Below are 25,069 nucleotides of genomic sequence, written 5' to 3' on the forward strand. Positions count from 1 at the left end.
GATATTTAGTTATACACATCATACTAATGCACCCCATCAATTCGGTGATTGCAAGAATCGAATCTACATCTATGCTAAAGCGAACCAACTGAGCCACCCCTCGATTGCCACATCTTTATAGTATCATGGATTTTACAATTAAATTATTGAGTGAATCAACACTTTTATTTTCAAACAAAATGATTTTGGGGCTAAATGGACCATAAAAACCTGGCTAAGGGTCAATTCATCTAACTAATGATATACTTGAATAGACCCGTATCACCACCATGAGAGAGAGAGATTGGTCGTGGTTGTGAATTGGAAGGGGACCAGCGATGGTGTCAAGAGGAGTTAGGACCTGGGACGTGCATGTCGTGGTCCAGGGCCCACCAGCCCCAGCCCCAGCCCATAAAAGATACCAACAACACCCAACCCCACATATTGCTTGTTATTTGTAATCTAATAATAATAATCTTCCAACAATCTAACTTGGACGCTCACTATCACTTGCTCTTCCGTATTCCTCCGCCGGACCATCCAGTCTCACTACCTGCCTCTGCCCGGCTGCCCCCTTGTCCCTCTCTCTCTCTTCACTATTCTTCTATCTATACGCGCGTCGCATGGTGACGGGATCTGCTCCTCACAAATAAGCGTCTCACAGGTGCATTCACCGTGCATTAAGAATATCTGTCGTGAATAATAACTTAAAAAATATAGAAAAATGTTTCTAATACATGATAAAATGTGCTTATAAAGCGCTTGTGAAGCGCCAAGTGTGAAGAGCAGATCCGATCTCCATTGCGTGTATCTAATACTACGTTTGTGTGTGCAACAACAAATAGAAAAAGATCAAACTGTGGTAGCCATGCCCATGCCCAAAAGGACCGGAGAGAGAAAGAGAAGAAGATGTGAGAGAGGAGAGAGAAAGATGGGTCGTCTCGTCTCTTCTATTATTCCTTTTTAGGGGGTTTTGCACTTTCTGTGTTCTTCCCCAAAAGCCCAAAAAGCCCAAATCCTGCAACAAGGACCGACCCATCTCTCGTCTCTCATCTTCTCCCTCACTTTCTCTCTCCATCCACTCCGTCGACGATGAGGATCAGAAAGCGATGGCCAGCACCACCGTCTCCTCATCTTCCACCGCTCTGGTCGTCGTCGTTGTCCCCTCCTCAACTTACACCAGTAGCACCAGATCTCACCTCTTCCACGCCCCAACCACCGCCACCTTCCCTTGTACCATCTTCAGAACCAAAACGGTCATTGCACCCCGACTCCGATCTTCCTCTTGCAGAAGAGAACCACCACCACCTCCGTCCACCTTCCGATTCAGCACCCAGCCCACCCCTCCGTCGACCCAAGCTGGAGGATCGACAACGCTCCGATCTGCAGCTCACCATGAATAAAGGAACCGACGGCTGGATTTGCTCAAGCACCGAGATAGATGAATCCCACCACTCATCTCATCAGCTCAATTGCATGCACAGCAGTCCTACTTCTACCCAGGTGAAGACTGAAGATTAGTCAAATCATTTCTCCGTTTTTTCTATTTTTCTCATTCGTTATTTCTCCTGTCTTCTTCTTCTTCTTCTCTCTTTCTCTTTTCTTTTTTTCTTCAAATTTTATTCAAAAACTGCACCAGCTCTCCGATGTTGCCGGTGATCTAAACCGGCCCCCTTTTTAACCGGTACTCACCCCGGCGCACATTAGCTGATTCTTCCCTCTCGTTCTTTTATTTCCTTTTTCTTTTCTGTCTTAGGTGCAACGATTTTTTTGTGCACTCAGACCCCATTTCGTTGGCTCCTCTTGCAGGACTCCCAAGCCGGAGAAGAAGAAGAAGTTGCCGACGACAAGAGATTTGCTGCTGCGACTAATCGGAGGTAAACCAGTCAATTTTTTTTTTTCTTTCCTCGCCGGAGTGAAAAATAATAATAATAATAATAATTAATGGTAAATTACTATTAAGTAGAATGCTATTTTGGGTGTACGAGTATGATGTTGCTTCCTTTACCCATCACCATGTGCCCCTCCTCACATCATCCATCCCGTCCCATCCATCTCTTTCTACTCTTTATCTGCCCACCCATATTTATGTATTTTATTAATATTTAATGGGATTAAAATTATTTTAACCCCATCGAGTGGAATAAATATATAAATTACCAAGAGTCGGAGGTGGTGGTGGTGGCGGTGGCGGTGGTCGTTGTGGCGTTGGAGTGGGTTGTTTATCTGTGGAGTAACTAACTGCCAAGATGTGCATCTTGGTACCGATACGCTTCAGCAAGATGTAATGGGCCTTGTGCATTTTATATGCTTGTTTGCTTGTGGCCAGAAACGAGAGCAACCCGGGTGCAGGAACATCTTCTGGTGTTGGGATCTCAGTATCGTCGTCATCTTCTTTTACAGGTAGGTAGGTATTCATTAGGTGAAGATGGGAGAGAGAGAGAGAGAGAGAAATTACTTTATGTTACGATATGGGTTGCTGTTGCTTTGGTTTTTGATTTTGTTGATATTTTCAGGGAGATGGGTTGAAGGAGAGAGAGCGTTTCCGTTGAAGAAGAGAAGAGGGAGCTTTGAGAGGAAGGTGAGTGATGACGCGATAGTGGAGAAAGAGAAGAGAATGAAGAGTAGAGTGAAAACAAAGGCAGCGAATAAATGGGTCCATGAAGAAGAAGAGGAAGAAGATGATGGTGATGATAAACGAGAAGAGGAAGAAGAAGATACCGGTGATGATGGAGAGCAGCAAAGACAAAGAAAAGATGTTGTGAGACTGATCAATGGTACGAGTGCAAAGAAGAGAGGGGGCGGCGGAGTGGTGATGGAGGGTTCGAGATGCAGTCGTGTTAATGGGAGAGGATGGAGATGTTGCCAACAGACGCTTGTGGGTTACTCTCTATGCGAGCACCACTTGGGTAAGGGAAGGCTGAGAAGCATGAGCAGCGTTCGCAATCAGGCTTCCGCCATGGCTAGAGCTAGACCCAAGAAGGAAAAAGAACAGCGTGGGTTATCGTCGTCGATGTCGCAGCAGCAACAGCAGCAGCTGAATAGCTTCAAAGAGGAGATGGAGGTAGAAGACGAAGAAGAAGAAGAAGAGGAGGAGGAGAAGCCACTGACAATCAGAAAGAAGAGAAAGAAGATTGGTATGGTGAAGGCTCGATCTATCAGCAGTTTGCTAGGCCAAACGCAATATGCACCAGCGATAATTCTACAGCCATCTACTCCTAGCGATCCTCATCCTAGTATTAGTAGCAACGTCATGGCATGAAACCAACTGGGTGATTACGATTTTCGTCTCTAAATTGTAAGATCAATCTTTCTTGAGATATACTGATCCAGCTCGATTGGTGCATTCCTTTTTTTCAGTTCTATAATTTCTGTTTGGTGATTACACCAAGCAGCAAGCAAGAACAAGAACATATAGAGTTTATATACACTAGTGATTGTTGAAGAGTTGCTAATTGTTCTTTCTCCTGATCTTCATTAGAGATTCACGGTCATCTGGGTCTCAAATGATGATCTAAACTCTAGAAAACCCGACTCAACAGGCAACAAAAGAGAAGATTGCAGTCAGCAACTTATAGTTTTTATCGTAAATTTCTGAGAAAAAAAATCGCCTTGAAGGATTCGTCTGATCGTCTCTTTTTATTTATTCTCTCCTCATCTACAATACTTTTTATGTGATACGGATTCTTTTTTTTAGAATATGTGATACGGATTCTGAATCCGAGGGATGTACTCCCCAATGTCCATAGTCCATACCCAAAACTATGACCAGGAAATCTGAACTTAATAATCAAAATTTCTAAGTGCTCGGAGGACATGGGACAGAGCGCTCGTCGTCCTTGATGAGCTTAACCTGTGAGGGCGTCCTTGGGGCGGGGGACGGTGGGGGACAAACAGGCAAACCCCTTAGAAAAGATTGCAATATAAACGTCCTCACATCATTCCTTCAATGCTGCATGGGTCTATCAATCCCCGACTCTCAACTGAAAAGCTTAATTAATCAAGTGCTTCAGCAGCCACAGAGAGAGAGAGAGAGAGAGAAGCTAAAGTGTGTATATATAGGTTAACGTTGCCTGTGAATGCTTATTACAAATTGGACTCGACCGTTGCAAAGAGTGCAATTCCCTAAACGATTACTGGATAGATTGATGACTTAATATTAAACAAGTGGGGGAGCCACGGACCGGTCGATGCTTTAATATTAAAAAAAGAGAGTAGAATTGAGAGTTGAGAGATAACATTGTATGATGGGTGATCTGATTCTTATGTACATGGCCAGCTACAAGGGTTTGGTTTGCTAAGTTCTTTATTCTTTGTTATGAAGGTTCAAAGTTGATGGCTTTTTTATTCTTTCTTTTCCTTGAAAGAGGATGGTGCTCAGGGAGGAGAGAGAAAGCGTGACCAATATCACTCAGAGTATGGGTTGTCTTCTGTTTTAGAGAGAAGATGAGGAAGAAGGTTTACCCAAATCGCTCAGTCCTATCATCCCATGGAATGATCATGTCATGTCATCCCATTTTCATGACCATGCACTACTTCACCCACCTGGCCACCACTGTGTGTGTGTGTTCTGTTTCGAAGAAACCACCATTTACCTTGGCCATGTTAATGGATGGGGATGAGTGGTGACGTCCCTCCTGCAGTCATGCGATGAGATGGCTTTATGTTCTGAAGAGTATCGTAAAGATATCCGTGAAACAAAATATTCTTCTATCTTCTTTTTTTGGTTAAGTGGACCTAATCAAGTGACGTGATACTCATAATCACCACCTAGATTTTTTGTTAAAGGAAAATTACTGATCAGTACCCTATTATGACTTGAGTGATAATTTGGTTTTGAACTTTATAATGCCATAATTCAGTATCCAAACTTTTTAAGATGTGATAATCCAATATTTGGACTTTCAAAACGTGATAATTCAGCATCCACCGCTAACTGTAATCAACCTGATATTTGAAAAGTCAAAAATGTCCTAGGAATGTCATCTAATTCTCTTTATCAACCATCCAAACATTAACAAAATGAAGAGTCCCAAATTCTATATTCTTCTAAACAGTCACCAACTTTTTTGAACAGAAAAGGCTAGGATTTGGGACTATTCATTTTTTTGTCAACATTTGGATGGTTGATAAAGAGAATTAGGTGACATTCGAAGGGAATGTCAACATCTGGGACTATAACGGCTGATTAACGACATGTACTAAATTGTCACATTTTGAAAATTTGGATATTGGATTGTCATATTTTGAAAGTTCAGATACTAGATTGCTGCATTTTGAAGTTTGGAGACCAAATCGTCACTTGAGCCAAAGTACATGATACTGATCGGGGAATTTTCCCTTTTGTTAACTTTCTTACAAGGTTTCTCACTTTGTTGGCGAACCCGAAAGCTTTGGCTCATGGAAGGGAGTCCATATATTCTATACTTCAATGAATCATTTCAAGCAGCTTATCATGGCAGAGTATTTGTTCCACCCATGATTGGACGGTCTGGATGTAGTGGGTCAAGGTGCAAATCTCCATCTAGCTTTTCAGCATTTGTTTGGATTGTAATCAGAAAAGAAAAAAGGAAGTCGGATGATGTTATCTTAATTACCAAAACGAGTGCTGTTTTGGTAAAACTGAGAGTCGGAGCAGGTCGTTATAATATAGGTTGCTTGCTTGCCTGGCCACTGCTTGCTAAAATGGGAGTGCCTTACTAGAAAACGGTAGAAGGGTTTCACATGGTAGTAGGGTGAGACTAAAGATGAGACCGAGTTAAAAGAAGAAATGAGAATCGGACCTTGAAAAGGAAGGTCCATTCCATCTTCCAGCTCATGTCTCGAGTTTGATTGAACCTTTTCTGGCTTTGGGTGGCACCAGGCTTTATATTTTGTTCCACTTTTGTTTGTTTCTTAATGCAGAGCTTCGGTTGTCAAGGAATCAACACTGAGCTTAGACTTCACATCCTGGAATGGCAACAAAAACAATTACATAAATAATTTTTATTCTTAGTTTATGTTATGCATCTGATACCGAGCACAAACCACATGGGGTTGCAACGACGACAAACATTTGAAGAGCATGACAGAGAACTTCTATCCAGCCTTTCTCATACCATTTGTCCTAACAAAGTGAAGGAAAAAGGCCTCGCTAAGGAGTCATAACTCACAAGAGAAGAATACCCACCAGCCTTCAAGCAAATATGGATTAGGAATGCAACAGCACAGAAAAGAAAAATGATCTCCTAGTCCTTCAAGAAAGGCCAAGGACCCTTCCAGTGGTGATGTCAACATCTATGTCAAAAAAGCAAGGTCGGGTTGGGAGCCCAGGCATGGTACTCATGGTCCCAACAAGGGGATAGATGAACCCAGCTCCAATGCTGGCCCTGACATCCCTGATGGGCAATACAAATCCAACAGGAGCTCCCTTCTCAGATGGGATGTGCGAGAAAGAGTACTGGGTTTTTGCCATGCAAATGGATAGACCAGAAAATCCCTGCCTGCTGTACATCTCAATCTGCTTCTCAGCCTAAACATTAAAGTAAGGATTATATTTAACAACAGCAGAGAGAAACCAAATAATTTCGTCAGAGAAGGAATTGGAAAGGCAAACAGGCTTTTACCTGCTCTGAGTATTCAACACCACTAGCACCATAGGACCTTGCTATTGCCTCTATTTTATCTTTGATACTAATGTCCAATGGGTATAAAAACTTCAATGGCTGTGTCACATTCTCACATGCTCTTTGAACAGCGATGCCTAGATCAACCTGAAGATTAAAAGTTCGACAGTTAACCAATGAATCCATCTCTAGCATGAATAAGCTACAATATAAATACATTCTAACCTTTAAAATCAACAAAGCAATAATTAACATGCATAATGTTCTGGTTCAGGAATAAGTGGTGCAGTAACAGGAAGTTACTAGCTGGCTCAGTTGGTAAAGTCTCCTGCTGGTTGTAGCAGAGACCTGTAACCAAATCCTGCCTTATTTGGAGTTGGGGGCTTTTGGGGAATGGGATACCAATGCCTCGGTGCCTCCCAATTATGTAGTCCATTTTCATAGCTCAAAAAATAAACAATAAATAATAAATAAAAATAAACTACCGCCTAAAGATCTAAGGTCATTGACAGAACTGGTTGGACCAAAATACTTCTGGTAACTATATGCATAAAGGCAGGCAATGTAGATGATAGGATTATCTGATTGGGTTGCTACTTCCCTACAAGATTTCCCAAGTGACATTGTTAAGAGCAAAGTAAATTTTGGTTTCCATGGGGTTCTATCTTCAGAAATGCTAGTTGTCCAATAAATATTCATCCTCAAACAACCAAAAGAATCTTCATGCAATTTCTAGAAGGCTGAGATTCACATATGCGTCAATTATCCCACTTCTCTATCTTGTTGAGAATTACATCCTTTGAATACTGATGTTGGTGCAGTATCAAACCCATGTAAAGATCATACTCACATGGATCAAATACTCAACTCCTAGGACAAAAGGAACTATTTGGAATGCCCAAGTTTTTTTTGTTGTTATCAGTATGCACTTGCTTTCACATCTCAACAATATTAGCTAATTGCACTTAAATACACGCACCTTGAGGCTCCGTTTGGAAGGAGTACAAATACAAATATGTACAGTACAAATACATACAAAATAGTACACAATATAAGGTTTTGCACTCTACATATTTGTATTTGTACTCTTTCCAAACTGGGCCTTAACTATTCCATAAGAATGAAAATTTTGAACTGAGACATTTAAGCCCATTATCAAAAATTGATGCATATATGGTATAAATTGAGAAGAGTCAAAATCAAGCAATGGATTCCACCAAGGAAATGTGCTGCCCAAGCATTTACAACTCAATAGTCAACAGTCTTTGTTTACATCTGAAAAATTTACCTAGATAACTGCATGGCGATCAAAAAATGCAGATGATTGAAGTTAGTAATTTTAGAATCCAGTGTTGCATGGATTAGGACACCGTCAGAGTCTGACATATGAAAAATTTACCTAGATAACTGCATGGCAATCAAAAAATGCACATGATTGAAGTTAGTAATTTTAGAATCCAGTGTTGCATGGATTAGGACACAGGAGTCAGAGTCTGACATGTGCCCGGGAGTCCAACTCGCTGAGCCCAAAAAACTAAGATTCATGGACATGGATCACATAAATAATATTTTATTATATATTAAACATTATGATATTTGATATAAATTTATAAAATTCATACAACTATATAAGCATAACAACTTAAATAGTTAAATTACTTTTACAATTGACAAATTAAACTCAGCCTTTGCCTATTTTCCACATTGTCACACTAGTTGTTTTCCTTCCATTGTTTTCCTAATTTCGATGTTAATTGGAAAAGATCTGGTAAACAATGTATCATTAGTTGTATAAATTGGAAAAATATAAATACTAGAGTGACCTATTGGGCAGCTTAAATGGTTGATCACTTTCATATAGTCATATAGAGGCGTTTAAAGTAAGAATAAGTAATTTTGGAGAGTTGACATGGAAGAAATTTTGGTAGATCTGCCTGATTTGCACTGTAGTTGAGTCTTGATACCTATTTTGTAGAATCAGACAGGAGTCAACTCATGAACAAGTGTTGACTCACAACTCTCCAGAAGTAGGGTGATGCAGGAGCTGAAGAGTCAAAATTGGAATTTTCTGAATTTTTATGTATTTCCATATTTTTGGAATATGGAAATTTTGATCATTTTGACATGTGTCTATGGTGTCTATCCTGCTAGTTTGATTTGTCTAGTCATAGTTTATCCATATTTAAATTTTCAGAGTCATTGTTTAAATAGTTTAGAGTTATAAGTTTTCTTTAAGCTGTTTTATGAGTGGCAGAATTGTGTATGTGTGTCTGTAAATTAGCAAAGTGTGGGGAATGAATATTGGATTTTATTTTATGCTTGTGTGGCTTGTGGTGAGTGATTCCCAAAGCCCTAGAGTGATTCCAGGAACCCTAGGAGTGATTCCTAGGCCATCAAAGACCTGGGAAAATACAATCAAATGCAAACATTCATCATCATCTAAAGGCCTGAGTTTAACCCCGGGTAAGTCTCCTCTCCACCCCCTTTGAATCTCAAGTTCTTAACATCTGTGCACCTTTTCTAGAGAGAAACTCGTCTCTCTAAACTCCCTTACCATATCTTGGTGAAAACCAGATGTAGGTCATCTCCTCTCCACCCCCGGGTAAGTCTCCTCTCAATCTCCAAATTCGTTCCCATGATATGGTTCATTTACCTAACCCTTTCTATAAAAGAGTATGAAGAAATTCCTTTCCAATCTTGAGATATTGATTTTCTTTTTGTTCTCTCAAGAAATTTCTGCATATTGCAGGAATTTTGGCACCAAACTAGCTTCCTAATCACTTCATACAGCTATATAGCCTTAGAAAGACTCTCATCCCCCTTCCCTAGGCCTACTCCTAGCCTCTCAACCCCAAACCTTGGACCTAATCCCTTGCCATCATCCTTTAGTTCTTAGTTTTTCCTCAAATTTGTTACCAGTCCAGCCTTCGATCACAACATTCCTACATCATGGGGTGTCCATGCAACATTGTTAGAATCACTACCTTTTATGGAAGGAAATATCCAATGTGGGGCTATAACTAGCTGATGTGGACCAAAAGGGATTTTGGTCCAATCCATTTCTGCCACATGGAGAGATGATGTTGCCAACCCATGCCCAAAGGGGAAGGTAATGTTGTGAATCCAAACCAATCATTGGATTGGAATCCTTTTGATTAGCCATTTCACTCCCCTGGTCCATGTTAAAGCTATACCTCACAATTAATTAGATCTCTCCTCAAATGAGATTAGCCATCAAAAGATTCAATTTCCAAAGCGCATGGGTTTTCTAGTTGAATCATTTAGTGAAATCAGCAAATGATTGAGGAACCTTCCATGCGCTACTGTGTATCCTTATCAAGTTCCTGTATATCCTGACCTAATGTATGTGAATGGAAGGTTCTAAACAGCCCACTTTGGGAGGGGTAGACTGGATAGGGCTGTTGCATCTAAACAGCCCTATCCAAGGTCCTGTATACCCTTTCATAATATGGTCCCCTGTAGATCCAGATCAATCAAGGAAAAAATGGTTTATTGTCCATTACCTCCATGAATAACTAGACTGAAGTCTTATAAGGAAGAATTTACTTACTGCTCCCTTTCCACCATGGGCGTGATGAGTGCAAACAATGGCATCAAATGCACCAGCAGCCAACGCTGCAGTTCTTACTGCATTCAGTTCTGCTTCAGTGTCAGTTGAGAACATGTTCACAGCAACCACAACATTCACTCCATAAGCCTTTGTGTTGATGATATGCCTGGCCAAATTCACACAGCCAGCTTCCACAAGAGCTACATTTTCAGATAAGTAGGCACGGTCCAGAGGCTTCCCAGCTACCACCTCAGGCCCTCCACCATGCATTTTCAGGGCCCTAATTGTTGCCACAATAACAGCACAATGAGGTACTAAACCACTGTACCGGCATTTTATGTTCATAAATTTCTCTGTGCCAATATCTGCACCAAAACCTGCCTCTGTGACTACAAAACCACCAGGTCCTACCAGTTTCAATGCGATCTTATCAGCTACAATGGAAGAATTCCCATGAGCAATATTGGCAAAAGGTCCAGCATGTACAAGAACTGGAGTCTCCTCAAGAGTCTGCATCAGTGTAGGGTTGATGGCATCTTTCATCAGCACAGTCAAGGCACCTCCAACACCGAGATCATCTGCTGTTATTGGTTCACCACCCTTGCTATTCCCAATCACCATTTTTCCTAGTCTCTCTCTCATATCAGACAGGGATGTTGTCAGGGCCAGCACTGCCATGATCTCACTAGCAACTGATATGTCAAAGCCTGTTTCTCTCACCATTCCTTTTTCTTCGGGACCTTGTCCAACGGTAATCTTCCTGAGGAAACGATCATTTACATCCATAACTCTCCTCCAGGTGATGGATTCAGGATCAATATCCAGTCTCACAAACTTCTTGACTTCTTCTGGAGTAAGATCAGTAGGGTTGTTCTTTGAGATACCAAGCTTCTTGAGGCGTCTAAACATGATGTCTGCAAAACTCCTTTTTCCTTCTTTGTTAGGTGGGCATAACCTGTTTAAAAGGGCCTTATCTGATTGAGTTGCTTCATGGAAAATCCTAGTATCAATGGCAGCTGCCAAAAGATTATTAGCTGCAGTAATTACATGGATATCTCCTGTTAAGTGCAGATTAAACTCATCCATTGGGATCACTTGACTGTAACCACCACCCGCAGCACCTCCTTTGATCCCAAAGGTTGGTCCTTGAGATGGTTGACGAAGGCAGGTAACAACCTAATAGCACAAGTAGAAATATAACTAATTGACTGATCACATAAAAACAATAATATCATTTGGGAGAATATTACCAACTTTTCACATAAATCTAAAAGGGCAAAAGCATACAAAATTTCCTATGTCAGAAGAAAATATTATTTTTTCCCAAACATTTCTTTTCTAATCATGATGAATAGATTAAAATTATTATACAGATTATGCAATTCAATATTTCATTATACCAATGTACTCCCAAGAATCCCTTGCATACAATACAGAGTAGACTCTGATAGAAATTCTTAGCGAGTAGCCAAGTACATGTGCAAAGGCAACTAGATGATTGTTAAGTCTATCAAACAGGTGAACATGAGAGGAAGGAAATATTTCATCTTGTCATAGCTTTTGGAACCACAGAACAGTAAGAACCAAATCATGTTCAGTTTCCAGTTTTCCTAGGTAAAATTTCTGTCTATTTAATCATAACTAGCCTATGTGGATTTACTGGTTCTAAAGACTGTGGTTTAGTCTAACTTTGATATCACTGGAAATTTCATTTAAGTATATTTATAAGCCTAAGTTTCCATGATATTGAATATGATCTTAGCAACTTGAATCATTGTTTGAGCATGTGGTCTTCTCTTGGTTATTTGAGCTTTGGTTTAAGTTTTATTAGGTTTATTAGGTCTACATATTGTTGAAGATTTGTTAAAATTTGAATGGGTTTGAGCCTGAACATAAGCTCAATGTAGTTGAAATTCTTCAAATTGAGAGCCCTGATTTCCACCTTCAAATAAGATAAAAAAATTCTGCCCTTCAATTTTTTTTTTTTGAGTTTTATTGTCCTTTGCAGTTTTCTAAATTTAGGGGTTTTTGGAAAAGTCCATATAAGGTCCAGAGTCTGTGCAAGTTATTAATAAATATGATAACTTTACCTTGGCTTGCAAGTCCCTTTGTAACTTTTTTTGTTACTAGGATTAACACAACATGAAAGGTTGTTCTTACCTAGGTTCCCTCTAAGGCTGAGGGCTTTGACAAGTGAAATATCTCTGCATCAAATGATCATCATTGGCTGCAATGGTAGGAATTGATTTGCCATTTAGTTACCTACATCCTGGGATAGCCAAGGCACCTGGGCAAACAGGGAAGAACATTGCCCAGGGCTGTCTAGACATCTTGGGAACAGTATCTCACGGCATCATATGTTTCTCTTAATGTTACTTAGAGGGTAGAATGTTACATAGAGTAACCTCTTTTCAATACAATTTCAGGTGAAAAAAATTGTAAGGCTGCCAACCTTAGATTAGTCAGAATAGAATTGTTGGGCAATACAACACACAAGGTAACCTCTCCCCTCTTTATTATAAATAAGATTTTCATATTTCAGAAAAAACAATAAATGTGTGTGTGTATATATATATATAGTTCGTCATGATCTATTAGAGCTAACTCAACTCCCACACTATTAGGAGAAAATGAAATTGGATCTAGAAAAGGATTGTTGTCTTCTTGGAAGTGTTACTCATGAATTCTGAAGACTCTGCAACTTCAGGAACCACCTCTAATCAAGGTGGAACGAACAATGGTCATGATTCCTTGAATTTTCCGATGACCATTACCCTCTTGGATGGAAGAATTATTTGGCATGGTCTAAGGAGATGTGGTTGTATATTACACCCAGGGGTAAGACTGGATATATTAATGGGAAAATAAAGGAGCCTAGGGCTGGTACTGCTGAATACGATAAGTGGGGTTGAAAGAACTGCATGATTATGTCCTGCACTGGAAATCTATGTTACCATCTATCAAGCAAAACCTTATGTGGGCCGAGACAGCAAAAGAAATATGGGAACAAGCGAAGGCAACATATTCAAAACAACAACACTATGCTAGAATCTATCAGTTGCAAGAAGAATCTTCAACATGTAAACAAGGAGAAAGGAGCTTATCAATTTACTTTTCTGCCCTCACTTCAGTTTGGAAGGAATTAGATTACTACCAAAGCATTGAATGGGAAAGTAAGAAAGATGCTAAAGCTTATAAAGAGCTAGTCTCGCAACAAAGAGTGCTTGCTTTTCTTTTGGGCTTTAACCCATTTGGGTACAGATTTTGGACAGCAAGGATCTTCCTTCCATCCAAGAGGTATATGCACTTGATCAATTTGAGGAAAGTAGGAAATTTGCTACGAAACTTTTTGAGGGGGAGACCATTGCTTTAGCTATAAGGGGTAATACTAGTTCGACAATAAAGAGGGAAAGTCAGAAAAAGTTGGATGATAAAGATAAACTATGGTAAACTCACTGTTAAAAATCCAGGCATACCTGTGAGACTTGTTGAGAATTGAATGGGAAACCAATGTGGGCACAAGAAATCAGCACAAAAATAGAGCAAGAAGCCAAATCAAAAGAAGTTCACCTCAACAAACTTAGCATCCCATGAGCATCAGGGTGGTCTTTCTACCATGAGTTCTTCTCAGGATTGCCCCCTTGTTCTGGTCCCAAGGAGGATATTATCAATTCTTTCCAGTTGAGGAGAAACAAATACAGACACAAGTTGTTTTACCTCTCCTTCCTGATCCTCCTTCATTTTGTGTCTTCTAAAGATAGGTTACAAAGTCAAGGCCAACAAAGTTCAATGCCATCGAACTCTTAGGGGCTGAATCCTTCGCCACACCTAGGTACCATTGTTCTAGTTAATACCCCAAAACTTGTTGATATTAACACTTCAAACTATGACCTAGACCTCCCTATTGCAAAAAGGAAAGGTGTCAGATCATGCACCAAACACATTCCCACAACTCATTTCTTGTCCTATGAGAATATCTCATCATCATTTCGTGCCTTTCTTTCTACCATTGATAGTGTTCCTCTAGCTAAGATTGTTGTGCTGGCTTTACTTCTTCTTGAGTGGACAGATGCAATGAAGGAAGAAATTAATGCCCTATAGAAAAATGGAAAGTGGAAATTGGTAGATCTTCCTAAGGGAAAGGAGACAGTGGGGTGCAAACGGGTGTTCTTTGTGAAACATAAGGCATATGGCACTGTGGAGAGATACAAGGCTAGACTGGTTGCAAAAGGGTTTACACGGGTGTATGGAGTTGATTATGCTAAGACTTTTGCTTTGGTTGCAAAAATGAATTCTATCTGGGTTCTTCTCTCTCTAGATGCAAACCTTGAGTGGGAACTTCATCCACTTGACATAAAAAATGCCTTCCTGAATGGTGATTTGGAAGAGGAGATATACATGATTCAACCTCTTGGTTTCTATGCTAAGGGCAGTGAATAGAAAGTCTACAAATTCAAAAAATCTTTATATGGCCCTAAACAGTCTCTAAGGGCTTGGTTTAGTAGGTTTCACTGAGCAGTTCAACAAATGGGTTTCAAGTAGTGCCAAACTGATCACACACTCTTTGTAAAGAAGGAACAAGGAAAAAAAACAACCTCAATTGCCTATGTGGATGAAATTGTTATCACTAGAGACTGGATCTTAAAGATTTCAAAGATTAAAGTTCTTGGCTACACAATTTGAAGTAAAGGATCTAGGACCTCTATGCTACTTCCTTGGAAATGAAGTTTCCTGCTCTCAACAGGGTATATTCATTTATCAAAGGAAGTACACCCTAGACCTTTTGAAGGATACAGAGAAGCTAGGAGCTATACTTGCCGACACACCTATAGATGTCAATCACAAACTTGCGGATTGTATGGTGAACCCTTGAAAGACCCAAGGCAGTATCAAAGACTTGTGGGCAGACTCCTCTATTTATCTATGACCAGGCCTGACATTGCATATCCCATGGGTGTCTTCATTCAGTTCATGCATGCACCCAAGACAGGGACAGGCCTGCTCTTTAAGAAGCATGGACATATGAGGGCAGAGGTGTACACATATGAAGATTGGGCTGGCTTAGTGTATGACAGGAAATCCACCTGTGGTTATTGTACCTTTGTAGGAGGAAATCGTGTGACTTGGAGAATAAAGTAGAGTGTGGTGGACAGATCAAGTGCAGAGGCATAATATAGGGTTATGTCACATGGAGTTGCTGAGTTACTGTGAATCAAGAACCTGTTGGGTGAATTAGGTTTTCACTTTGATGATCCTATGTCACTCTGTTGTGACAACAAGCCGCAATCAACATTGCAACTAATCCAATTCTTCATGACAGAACTAAGCATATTGAGGTTGACAAACATTTTATTAGGGAGAAAATTGAGAAGGGAGAAGTTTGCATTCCTTACATCAGCTCTGAGGAACAACTTGCAAATGTTCTTACTAAGGGATTAAACTTAGTGCGTCATTATGATCTTTGTGACATGTTGGGGATGCTTGACATCTACGCCCCAACATGAGGGGGGAGTGATGTAATATGTACTATATGCCACAGGGGTATTTATGTTTTTTTCCCTTCCTTTTATTTTGTACGGTTGCCCTAGTATATATTAACAAAATCTGGCGCCCCAGCTAGTACTTTTGGCTCTCTCAACTTTTCTCTCTTCTTTCTTTTCTTTTCTTCTTCTCTTCTTCTATCTAATTGAAAACAAAGTAAGCCTTTTTTTTTCCTTTTCTGTTTTTCCTCAATAATGTAAGGGCATATCCCATGCACATATGCAAGTAAAAAATAAAGGGTAAAAAGATGAAAAGACATTTAGATTTTGAAAGATTTTTTACTGTATTTGTTTAGATGCCTTGATTCATTGCTTAGACTTAAAGATTAAAATATTTGAATGACTACCCTTTGTAAGCATTAACATTATATGGTGCTACTAAAATATTCTGATTTAACTTTTATGACCTGGACGTGAAGCCAAGAATCGACATTATATGGTAAAGATTAAATAGCCAAAAGCATTAGGATATCTTCTGTGATCATCATACTGATTATTCATTTAACATTATGAGGACCAAAATGGTTTTGTCTTCTTTAAATAAATAAACTCTTCCCCACAAATTTTGACAACTATGACTAGAACCTCAGGATAGCCTAATAGAGAATGATGACTTATGATTCATTTTACATGCTAAAGTTTTAGCAATCTCCTCCAATGTACCCACATCATTGTCAATGAATTCACTAATTTTTAGGTGATTGGACATTAAACATTACCTAAAAACCATGAAACATGAAGCTTAAGTTAAGAGATGATTGGACATTAACTATAATGGAGCTTTCCATCAAGATGTCAACTTTTGCCTTGTAAATAAGCCTCTTCAATGTTCATGGGCTGGCTTTGGGCCTGACTTTACACTGTGTCAGGCTCAGGCTTTGGGCTGGGCCCATTCAAATTTTGGCAAAAGCCAAACCCGAGCCCAGCCCATGAATAGGTCTATTCATAACTACCGAGAAAAACATGCAATAGTTGTTAACTATTATATTCAGATGCCTGCACATGCTTAGATTACCGATGTCGCACATGATCTTACTGGATACTGCATGAGCACTTCTAGATGTATTCTATAGCATCAACACTTTTAAAATATGTAAATTGGTCTGTTATAACAAATTGTACTATAAAATAATCTATACATGTTAGAAAATTAAATTTGACAAGACAAGTCTTGAGAAGTGACATTTAACTTCAAAAGCTAAGATATAAAAACATGATATAAGCATATTACATGTGATGCCCATACCTTATGCATGTCTAGGTTCAAGGAAATGGAGAGTCCTTCCCTGTTTCCTTATCTGTTTCTGTGTCTGTATCCATATCTTGGTATCATAGGCTATTAACAGGAATGAGAAAAACTGATAATTTACAATTCCTTCCACTTCTCCACTCCTAATTCATCTAAAAAGTATGGCTGTATGAATATTTGTTATTTACTCTAATCACCTAATTCATCACCCAGAAATTACAACAACCTGGGCACCTGCAACAGCTCTGGCATCAAAACTACTAAACCTTATTCTATCAAATACATACTTAAAAATCTCCAATTAATGATATCAGAATATTTTTTCCATGATTGCTTTTTCAAGAGATGTCAAAAACACAACTTCACTTGAACCAATGCATGCATTGGTAGTGCATCCAACATCAGGTTATACAAGAATAACTTTACAGGAAGAGATATCAAAGCATGAGTTAATGACAAAGCCTTGAATCCAAGACTTAAGGAACAAGATTTTCCTTGGAATGATTCCATCAAGCAATTTATCCTAAACCACTCAATTCATTCAATGCCTTTCCTGGGCTGATGCCACAAAGCTGAATAAAAGCACAATTTCTTTCTCAAGAAACTTCATAATGTCCAATCATCCCTTGTCTTAAACGTCATGTTTCATGGAGACCTGTCACCACTAATCTTCCAGAAAGATGTACACATTAATTTTCATTGAACAGATTTTCTTACCAGACATATATCCAAGAAAAATCTGCTGTTCAAAGGAAAACTTAACAATTTGTACCATAATATGGAATTCATTGGGCATAACCTCAACTTACATTCACCATAATCTCATGAAAATTTTCCTTCTTAATGATGTGCCTGCTTAATTTAAGCTTAAGAATAATTCCAAATATTCTCGTTCTCATTAAACCAATTGAATCATCATTTCAACTTGCAACAGGACTTCCTTTTGATGAACTAATCTCCAACTGTACACTCTCCCCAACCTTCCGAGACCTTATTTATTCCGCATATCCATTTGCTTAAAAGCAAAAAAAGAAAATTTCATGCTTTTAAAGTCAAAATAAATCCATCATTGTTCAACCAATCAAGAAAGATAAGATGATCCAACATGTCTAACAGGAAATGCCAATTTGCCAAACATGCAAAATGGAATTGCAGTTCACAGAGGGACTTCAAATTTCTAAATTTTCAGCAAGTTATACCATTGGATTTGTTGTGATTGTTTCTTATATGTGATCTGCCCTTGCTCATTTTGTCATTCAGCTAAAGCAGATATTAGTTAAATTTTCATAGCATTCATAGAATCAAGGCAGACAGTCACTGTGGCCTTATCTGAAGCTAGCTTTGCTCTAATACCAAAATTAACACAGACAAAATGTAGGAGCTGCTGGGAATTATGCACGGAAGCAAATTAAACCTAAAATAAGTTTTCTTGAATAGTAGGTACTATTCAAGTCACTGTAGCGACAACAATAATAGCAGATGTGAAGAGGGAAAAGGTATGACTTAGATACATAGCTCTCAGCTAAAAGAAAATACTACTGTTTACTAATTTCAGGAAGAAAAAAACACTACAGTAGCTCAATAACCAGACCCAAAGCACACCACTTAAGATCTACTTAAGACTCTATTTATATAGTTAACTCCTTATCCAAGTTTTATAAGGTTTGAACCAAGACTCCACTATAATCCTAATGTAGATATACTTGCACAATAAATTGAACACCAATTTGGACTCTTATTTGCATCTGAATTTTAAAATAAACTTAAGTAATTGGAAAACTCTAATAATTACTTGGAAAACCATTCCTAATTAAACTAGGTTGTAAACTAAAAGTAAAGTCAACAACTAAGAAGAACTATTACTTCTTTTTTGTTATGCATCACATCTCAATGTAGTGACAAGACAACTAAATGCAGTCTGCTACTGGCTTGTGGGACTTACCTTGAAAATACCCCCTTCTAAATTTTCTTCTTTTTTTTTTTTCTCTTTGTATCAAGTAGACATCATTTATTTGAAGTAACATCTTTTACCACATTAAACATTTCATGTCATTAAGGGATTCTGTAGGACAGGGAACTTCAGGGCTTAATTTCTGTTCCTTAATGATGAGAGGTTCCCCCTACTTCCCGCCACAAAAATAAATAATGACAACGACCTTTACATTTATTCGAGAGTTCAATAATTTCATCCATTTCATGAAAATGTCTAGAAGCGTAAAGTAGGAACTGAAAGCATCAAGATCTGATACTATGAATGAAAATCATGCTTCGCTTCAAGCTGCAAGAGAGGCCTTATAGTTAATCATTTCACTGGGAGTGAGATATTGAAAACAAGACTTCCATTACAATTAATTAATATGAGTTTGGACAATTGATGCCACTACATCTCATAGCTGATCAAACATATAGCAAAGACTAAATCCTACTTTCAGGACCCAACTCTAGTACACCCGAAATCAATCTTCATTTTTACATTTCGGTAATTAGAAGAGAAGAGATATTACGAAGTAGATTGGACTAGTACATGAAAAGCTATAAAATGGGTTTTAATAAACAAGGCAGAACAGAATACCTTTTTATCAAGAAAAGCTCCCAATGCTTGACAAAGACCGACTGTAGTAGTAGACTTGCCTTCTCCAAGAGGGGTAGGAGTGATGCCTCCAACCACAACATAGTACCCATCTCCAGATCCTTGAAGCTCATCGAGCACAGACAGAAGGACCTTCAAGAGGAAAACAGAAGCACCCAGATCATTGCGATAGATCAGTCTCAAGACTCAAGCCCAAAAAAAACAGAGAGCGAAATAAGACAAGAGAGAAAACAACCAACTCGTGGGGCGCACGTAAATCACCTTGGCCTTGTATTTTCCGTAGAGATCATAGTGGTTGCTGCTGAGATTGAGCTGCTGCGCAATCTCTGATATGTGGAAAGGTTCAACCGAGTTGGCAATGTCGATGTCTGCAGGGACAGGTGACACAACCTGCAATTTCCTCAGTGTTTTCGATGAACCCATTTTCCAAAAAACCAGATAACGCTTTCTGAACTGAGTTTCACTTTGAATTTATCAATTTCTTGTATCTATCTCTATTCGATCTCAGCAACAGAAATTTTGAGTGGGCGAAAGGAGAGACCGAGAGTCCTTATAATATTCTTATCTTCTGTTCGCAGCCATCGATGGGTGACTACTTACTACTGGGTAGTGGGTACACTGACTTATCGTCAAGATTCGTAAGCAGCTACGTTGATCTCACGGGTCAGGAGCTTGTTTTGTTTTTATTTATTGATTGATGAAACAACCAAGTACTCGAGTGGTGGACACTGGTCAGTGGACACCGACAGAGCAACAGAGGCCGGCTACAGCCAACAGTCATCGCTCCAGAAAAAGGCACGTGTAGGTACTAGGGAAGGGACCCAGGTCACGACACCCGGTTAGGGGCGTAAACGGATCGGATGTAATCCCTCCTTTATTTTGTTTAAACTAAAGAAAATTTTAAAAACTAATTACTTTTTTAACTTATATATAATAAATTAATATATAAATATGAAATATTAAGTTTATTTTTTATATTATATATATTTATTAATTTATATGGTATAATATATAAAATTATGTTTTATAATTATATATATATATATATTATTTTCAAAACCCGCTAGGGATGCAAATGGATTTTTTTTTGAGAAAGGTAAAGTAATTTATTCAGAACATAAAAGAGAGATACAACAACGTCCACACCACTAATACTACCTAGGCCCAATACAGATTACAGGTTCATCCATGATTTAGAGCAAAACAAAAGAGATACAATCTGGTTTTTAAATTCCTCATTCACCGACACCCAAGAACATAGCTTGCCTATGGCTCTCTGCACAACTTCATCCAAACTTTTGAATTGACCACAGGAGATTCTGTTATTTCTTTCAATCCAAATGGACCAAAGCACAACTAGCCGAATGGTACTCCAAACAAGCTTTCCTTTCTTGTTGAGACCCTCAATTCTCCAACACATTAGTAGGTCCTTCACAGATTTTGGCATAGCCCAGCTAATTTCCAAAACCTTTAGAAAATGCCTTCAGATCGAAGAAGAAGCCGAACAATGGATACACAAGTGCTTTATAGTTTTTGCAAGATTTCTACACAAACCATAGGAGAGATCCATAATCTGAATACCACGTCTCTCCAGATTAGTCTCAGTTAGACATTTATCAAGAGCCATTGTCCATACCAGGAAATTGATCTTGGAGGGACTAGATGGATTCCAAATATGCCTGGCAGGAAAGTTCTCTTGACCTAATCTGCACAACTTAAGAAATAGGGATTTAACTGAGAAGCTACCATCTGCATTCCATTTCCAAAACCATTCATCCTCTAACCTCAAATCAATCCTCTAATTTTGAAGTAGCCCCAACAACACCTCATACTCTTCCACCTCCCAATCAAACAAACTTCCCCTACATAGAGGAGTCCAAATAGTGGAGTCACCAGAAATGCTAAAGTTATCAGCAACTGAAGAGTCTTGATTCGTAGAAATTTGGAATAGAAGGGGAAAAACATCAGCCAAGGAACCCTCTAAACACCAGGGATTCTTCCAAATTTTGATTCTATCCTCCTTACCAACCTTAAATTTGATCTCATTCAGGAAGAGAGGAATGTTCTTTGAGGTACCTGCCCATAGAGATTTACCCCCATTTGGATGAGGCTCCTTAGATCTCCAATCACCCCATACCACTCCATACTTTGTCACAATAAGACTTCTCCACCATGCATTCATCTCAGAACAAATCTCTATAACCATTTACTAAGAAGGGCATAGTTAAATTCCTTCAACTTTCTTATTCATATCCCACCAACTTCCTTAGGAAGGCACGTTGGCTCCTACTTTGCAATTTTAGTCTTCTTTTCATTATCCCAACCCTTCCATAAGAAATTCCTTTAGAGTTGCTCCAGCCTATTTGCAATTTTGTTTGGAATAGGGAAAAGAGAGAGAAAATAAGTAAGGAGGTTGGGAAATGGTGCTCTTAATCAATGTAACCCTACCTCCAAAAGATAGATATTTTGCCTTAACAAAAAATTAAAATAAAAACAGCTAAAAACTGTTGAATGGATTGACAGTTCGACCACCCAGATCAATGGATCGTTGACCAATTCAACAAGTTTTGAAGAAGGACCGGGTTTGGAGTAAAATAGAACCAGTTGCATAGATGGTCTTGAGCTGAATGGTTCGATCATCCAGGTTAATGACAGTTCAAAAACCATGGTTCCTCCAGTTGTGGCTTCAAAGAAGGTTGTTTCACTGCTCAAAGTGAGGCAATGATAGAATAAAACATTTGCACAAGTTCTCTCTTATACAAATTGTCATTTCCCAATTTTCCTCAAATATAATATCAGTAGGCATTTTTGCATTACAAAAATCACTAAGAATTTGTTTGTGAAAAATACATAGCATAGGTAGAATTCCATCTATGTTTAACATCTAACATAAAATGTTTATATTTTAAACTATAATTTTGACATAAATATTTAAATTCTTGTTTTCTTGCTCCAAAACTTTTAATATATATAATACAATTTTTAATTTTAGAAATACGAGTAGAAATAACATTTAAAGCATCCTGAATATATAAATTTAAGATGTGGCATGCACATCTAATATGAAATAATTTACCATTTAAACATGGTTTTAATTGAGATTTTAAAATATTTATTGTTGAATCATTATTAGTAGCATTATCAAAACTAATAGAAAATAATTTATTATCAATTCCATAAGCATATAAAGTATTTAAAATACTTGTGGCAATAGTTGAACCAATATATGGCCATTCAATCCTAATAAAACTTAAAATTCTTTAATTTAAAAGGCAATTTTCATCAATAAAATGAATGGTAACACAAATATAACTTATGTTAAATTTAGAAGTCCAAATATCAGAAGTAATTGCAACTTTATAATTAAGATTTGATAACATATAAATTAAATTTTGTTTATATGAATAAAAAAAATTTAAAGCATCTGATCTAATAATATTCCTAAAAACTTTTTTAAATTGTGGATTTACAAAATTACGTAACCACTTTTCAAGTTTAGTATCTTCAACTAACAAAAATGGTTGTTCATCATGTACAATGTATTTTGCTAATTCTTGCCTCATTTTTCTTAAGAATATTTAAAAGTATCAAAACCCCCCACCCAACTTGTGTTTGTGTTGTTTCTCTAGTTTTCTCAAATGGCCAGTACCACCCTTGCTACTAAAGTCTTTCCTACATTTTTGACAAACAACTCTTTTTCCCTTCCCTTGAACCTCCTCTACTTTAAATATTTTCTAAATTGGGGTAATCAACTTAGTGGTCATCTTTTTCTTTCCCGTAGTATCAATACTAGGGGTGGAAGTTTCGTCAATATTAATAACATCCATATCGGTGCTAATACTACCATATTGCAACTAAATATCATCGACATTAAACATGTTGGGGAATTGATTTAGGGAGGAGCCGATCATTACAAAATGTACATTCCGATACACCTATACAAAATGTGTATTAGGATTTTGATCGGTTCAAGGGGTGGAGAAACCTTAAACCAGCCCCCCTGAACTGATACTGTCCGATACATCTCTACCGACATATCGGATATATTGACATCTTGGCATCAACAGTACAGTAGTAAAGTTCATATTAAATTCTCGGTTCCAAAGGAATCTAGATTCGGTCTTCCCTAACATTTATTTAGAACCTTCGCATCAACAGTACAGTAGTAAAGTTCATATTAAATTCTCTGCCGTTTCAGTGTTCCAAAGAAATCTAATTCGATCCTCACAACATTTACAGACCTACATTGGGAACATCACCCATCATTGAAAAAATAATAGTACAAGATGTTCCAAAATGCATGTCGGCATCTGTTGTAAAGACGGTGCGAGGACAAAATTTGTGAGGACTGAATTTAATCTCATTGCAAAGTGCAAGTGATATTTCTACAAGCGATTGAAGTGATCCCTGGATAGCCGTGTATGGAAAGTAGCACAATAAGGGCGTTGTGAATATAAAGAAGAGGCATTAAACTACTAAAAAACATTACTGAATGTTAAATTAAAGTTGCTTGGAGGTGATTCAGAAGAGAGCTGAGAAAGTTAACGTTCGAGATGCTGCTAAAGGAGGTTGTTCAATGTTTTTAAATCATCGTTGATTCGGACGATCAGACTGTTCAGTCTGGGAATCGTTCAAACAACCGGTCTGTTTTATCCCAAACTCAATTCCTGACCAAAAATCATTGAATCGACCAATGATCCATTGACCTAGGTGATTGAACTCTCGATCAGTTCAATGGTTTTTGGTCATTTTTTATTTTTTTAATTTTGTTGTTAGATGGCTGTCCATTCGAACTGTCAACCCAGAAACCGGTGGCCAAAACGATTCCACTTCCAAGTTATTTTTTAAAACCATGATGTTGTTCTTTAAGAAATCAAGGAAAGAATCTAGAAGACTAAGAATGAAAAAACCAAAAGGCAAAGAAAGCAAAAGTGATGCCAAAGGCATAGAAGACTCAGAGCAAATTGCCCAAGTCTGCTAGGTCCAAGGGCCCCAAGATTGGAAGTGATAGTGGAATGCCTAAAGCATATTTGTAAATAGTAGAGTGGAAACTATAAAGTAGCTCTGTTTTTAATGTTGTTAATTTTATTGTTCCTTAAAACTTGCAAGTTGAATCCAGATGCTGTAAACTTTTTTGTGGTTTAAAAGAAGGCCATGAAGTTGATGGATTCTTTCATTGATATCTTTGCTACAATAATAACTTAATTGGAGGGGCGTTGAAGGAGAAAATAAAATCATCGTGGGTGGATACCTTCAAGGAAATACCTAGAGTTTCAAATTCTATACTTCTCGATGTCTTCATGACAGAGCTAGAAGCCAAGACATCAATTTCCTAGTACTTGTAGTTATCAATCAATCCATTTTTCGATTGGATGAATGAATGAATGATTTATTAACTATTTTGGACAAATAGTTAATAATGAACATTACCATAAACATTTCCAATTATGACCAATGAAAATTTACGTCGTCAACTAATCACTATTCCTCAACAATTAAAAAAAAAAAACAATCACTATTCCTTCCTCAACCTCA

General features: G+C 38.1%; 2 protein-coding genes across 2 annotated transcripts; one reads left to right on the top strand and one right to left on the bottom strand.

The window, feature by feature from the left end:
• Window positions 1-772: 772 nt before the first annotated feature.
• On the top strand, window positions 773-3,434 carry LOC148872802 (uncharacterized). The gene is made up of 4 exons (XM_088968362.1): window positions 773-1,482; window positions 1,789-1,856; window positions 2,309-2,382; window positions 2,496-3,434. Exons 1-4 carry the CDS (start codon window positions 1,072-1,074, stop codon window positions 3,239-3,241), a joined length of 1,299 nt encoding a protein of 432 aa, XP_088824488.1. The 5' UTR covers window positions 773-1,071; the 3' UTR covers window positions 3,242-3,434.
• Window positions 3,435-5,925: 2,491 nt separating this feature from the next.
• On the bottom strand, window positions 5,926-20,296 carry LOC148872803 (formate--tetrahydrofolate ligase). The gene is made up of 5 exons (XM_088968363.1): window positions 19,796-20,296; window positions 19,517-19,666; window positions 10,156-11,331; window positions 6,585-6,731; window positions 5,926-6,490 (listed from the first exon to the last, which is right to left on the bottom strand). Exons 1-5 carry the CDS (start codon window positions 19,955-19,957, stop codon window positions 6,215-6,217), a joined length of 1,911 nt encoding a protein of 636 aa, XP_088824489.1. The 5' UTR covers window positions 19,958-20,296; the 3' UTR covers window positions 5,926-6,214.
• Window positions 20,297-25,069: the final 4,773 nt, after the last annotated feature.

The sequence above is a fragment of the Nelumbo lutea genome, chromosome 2 (assembly GCF_056320005.1).
Source record: "Nelumbo lutea isolate HS-2025 chromosome 2, American lotus-T2T, whole genome shotgun sequence".
NCBI classification, from domain to species: Eukaryota; Viridiplantae; Streptophyta; class Magnoliopsida; order Proteales; family Nelumbonaceae; genus Nelumbo; species Nelumbo lutea.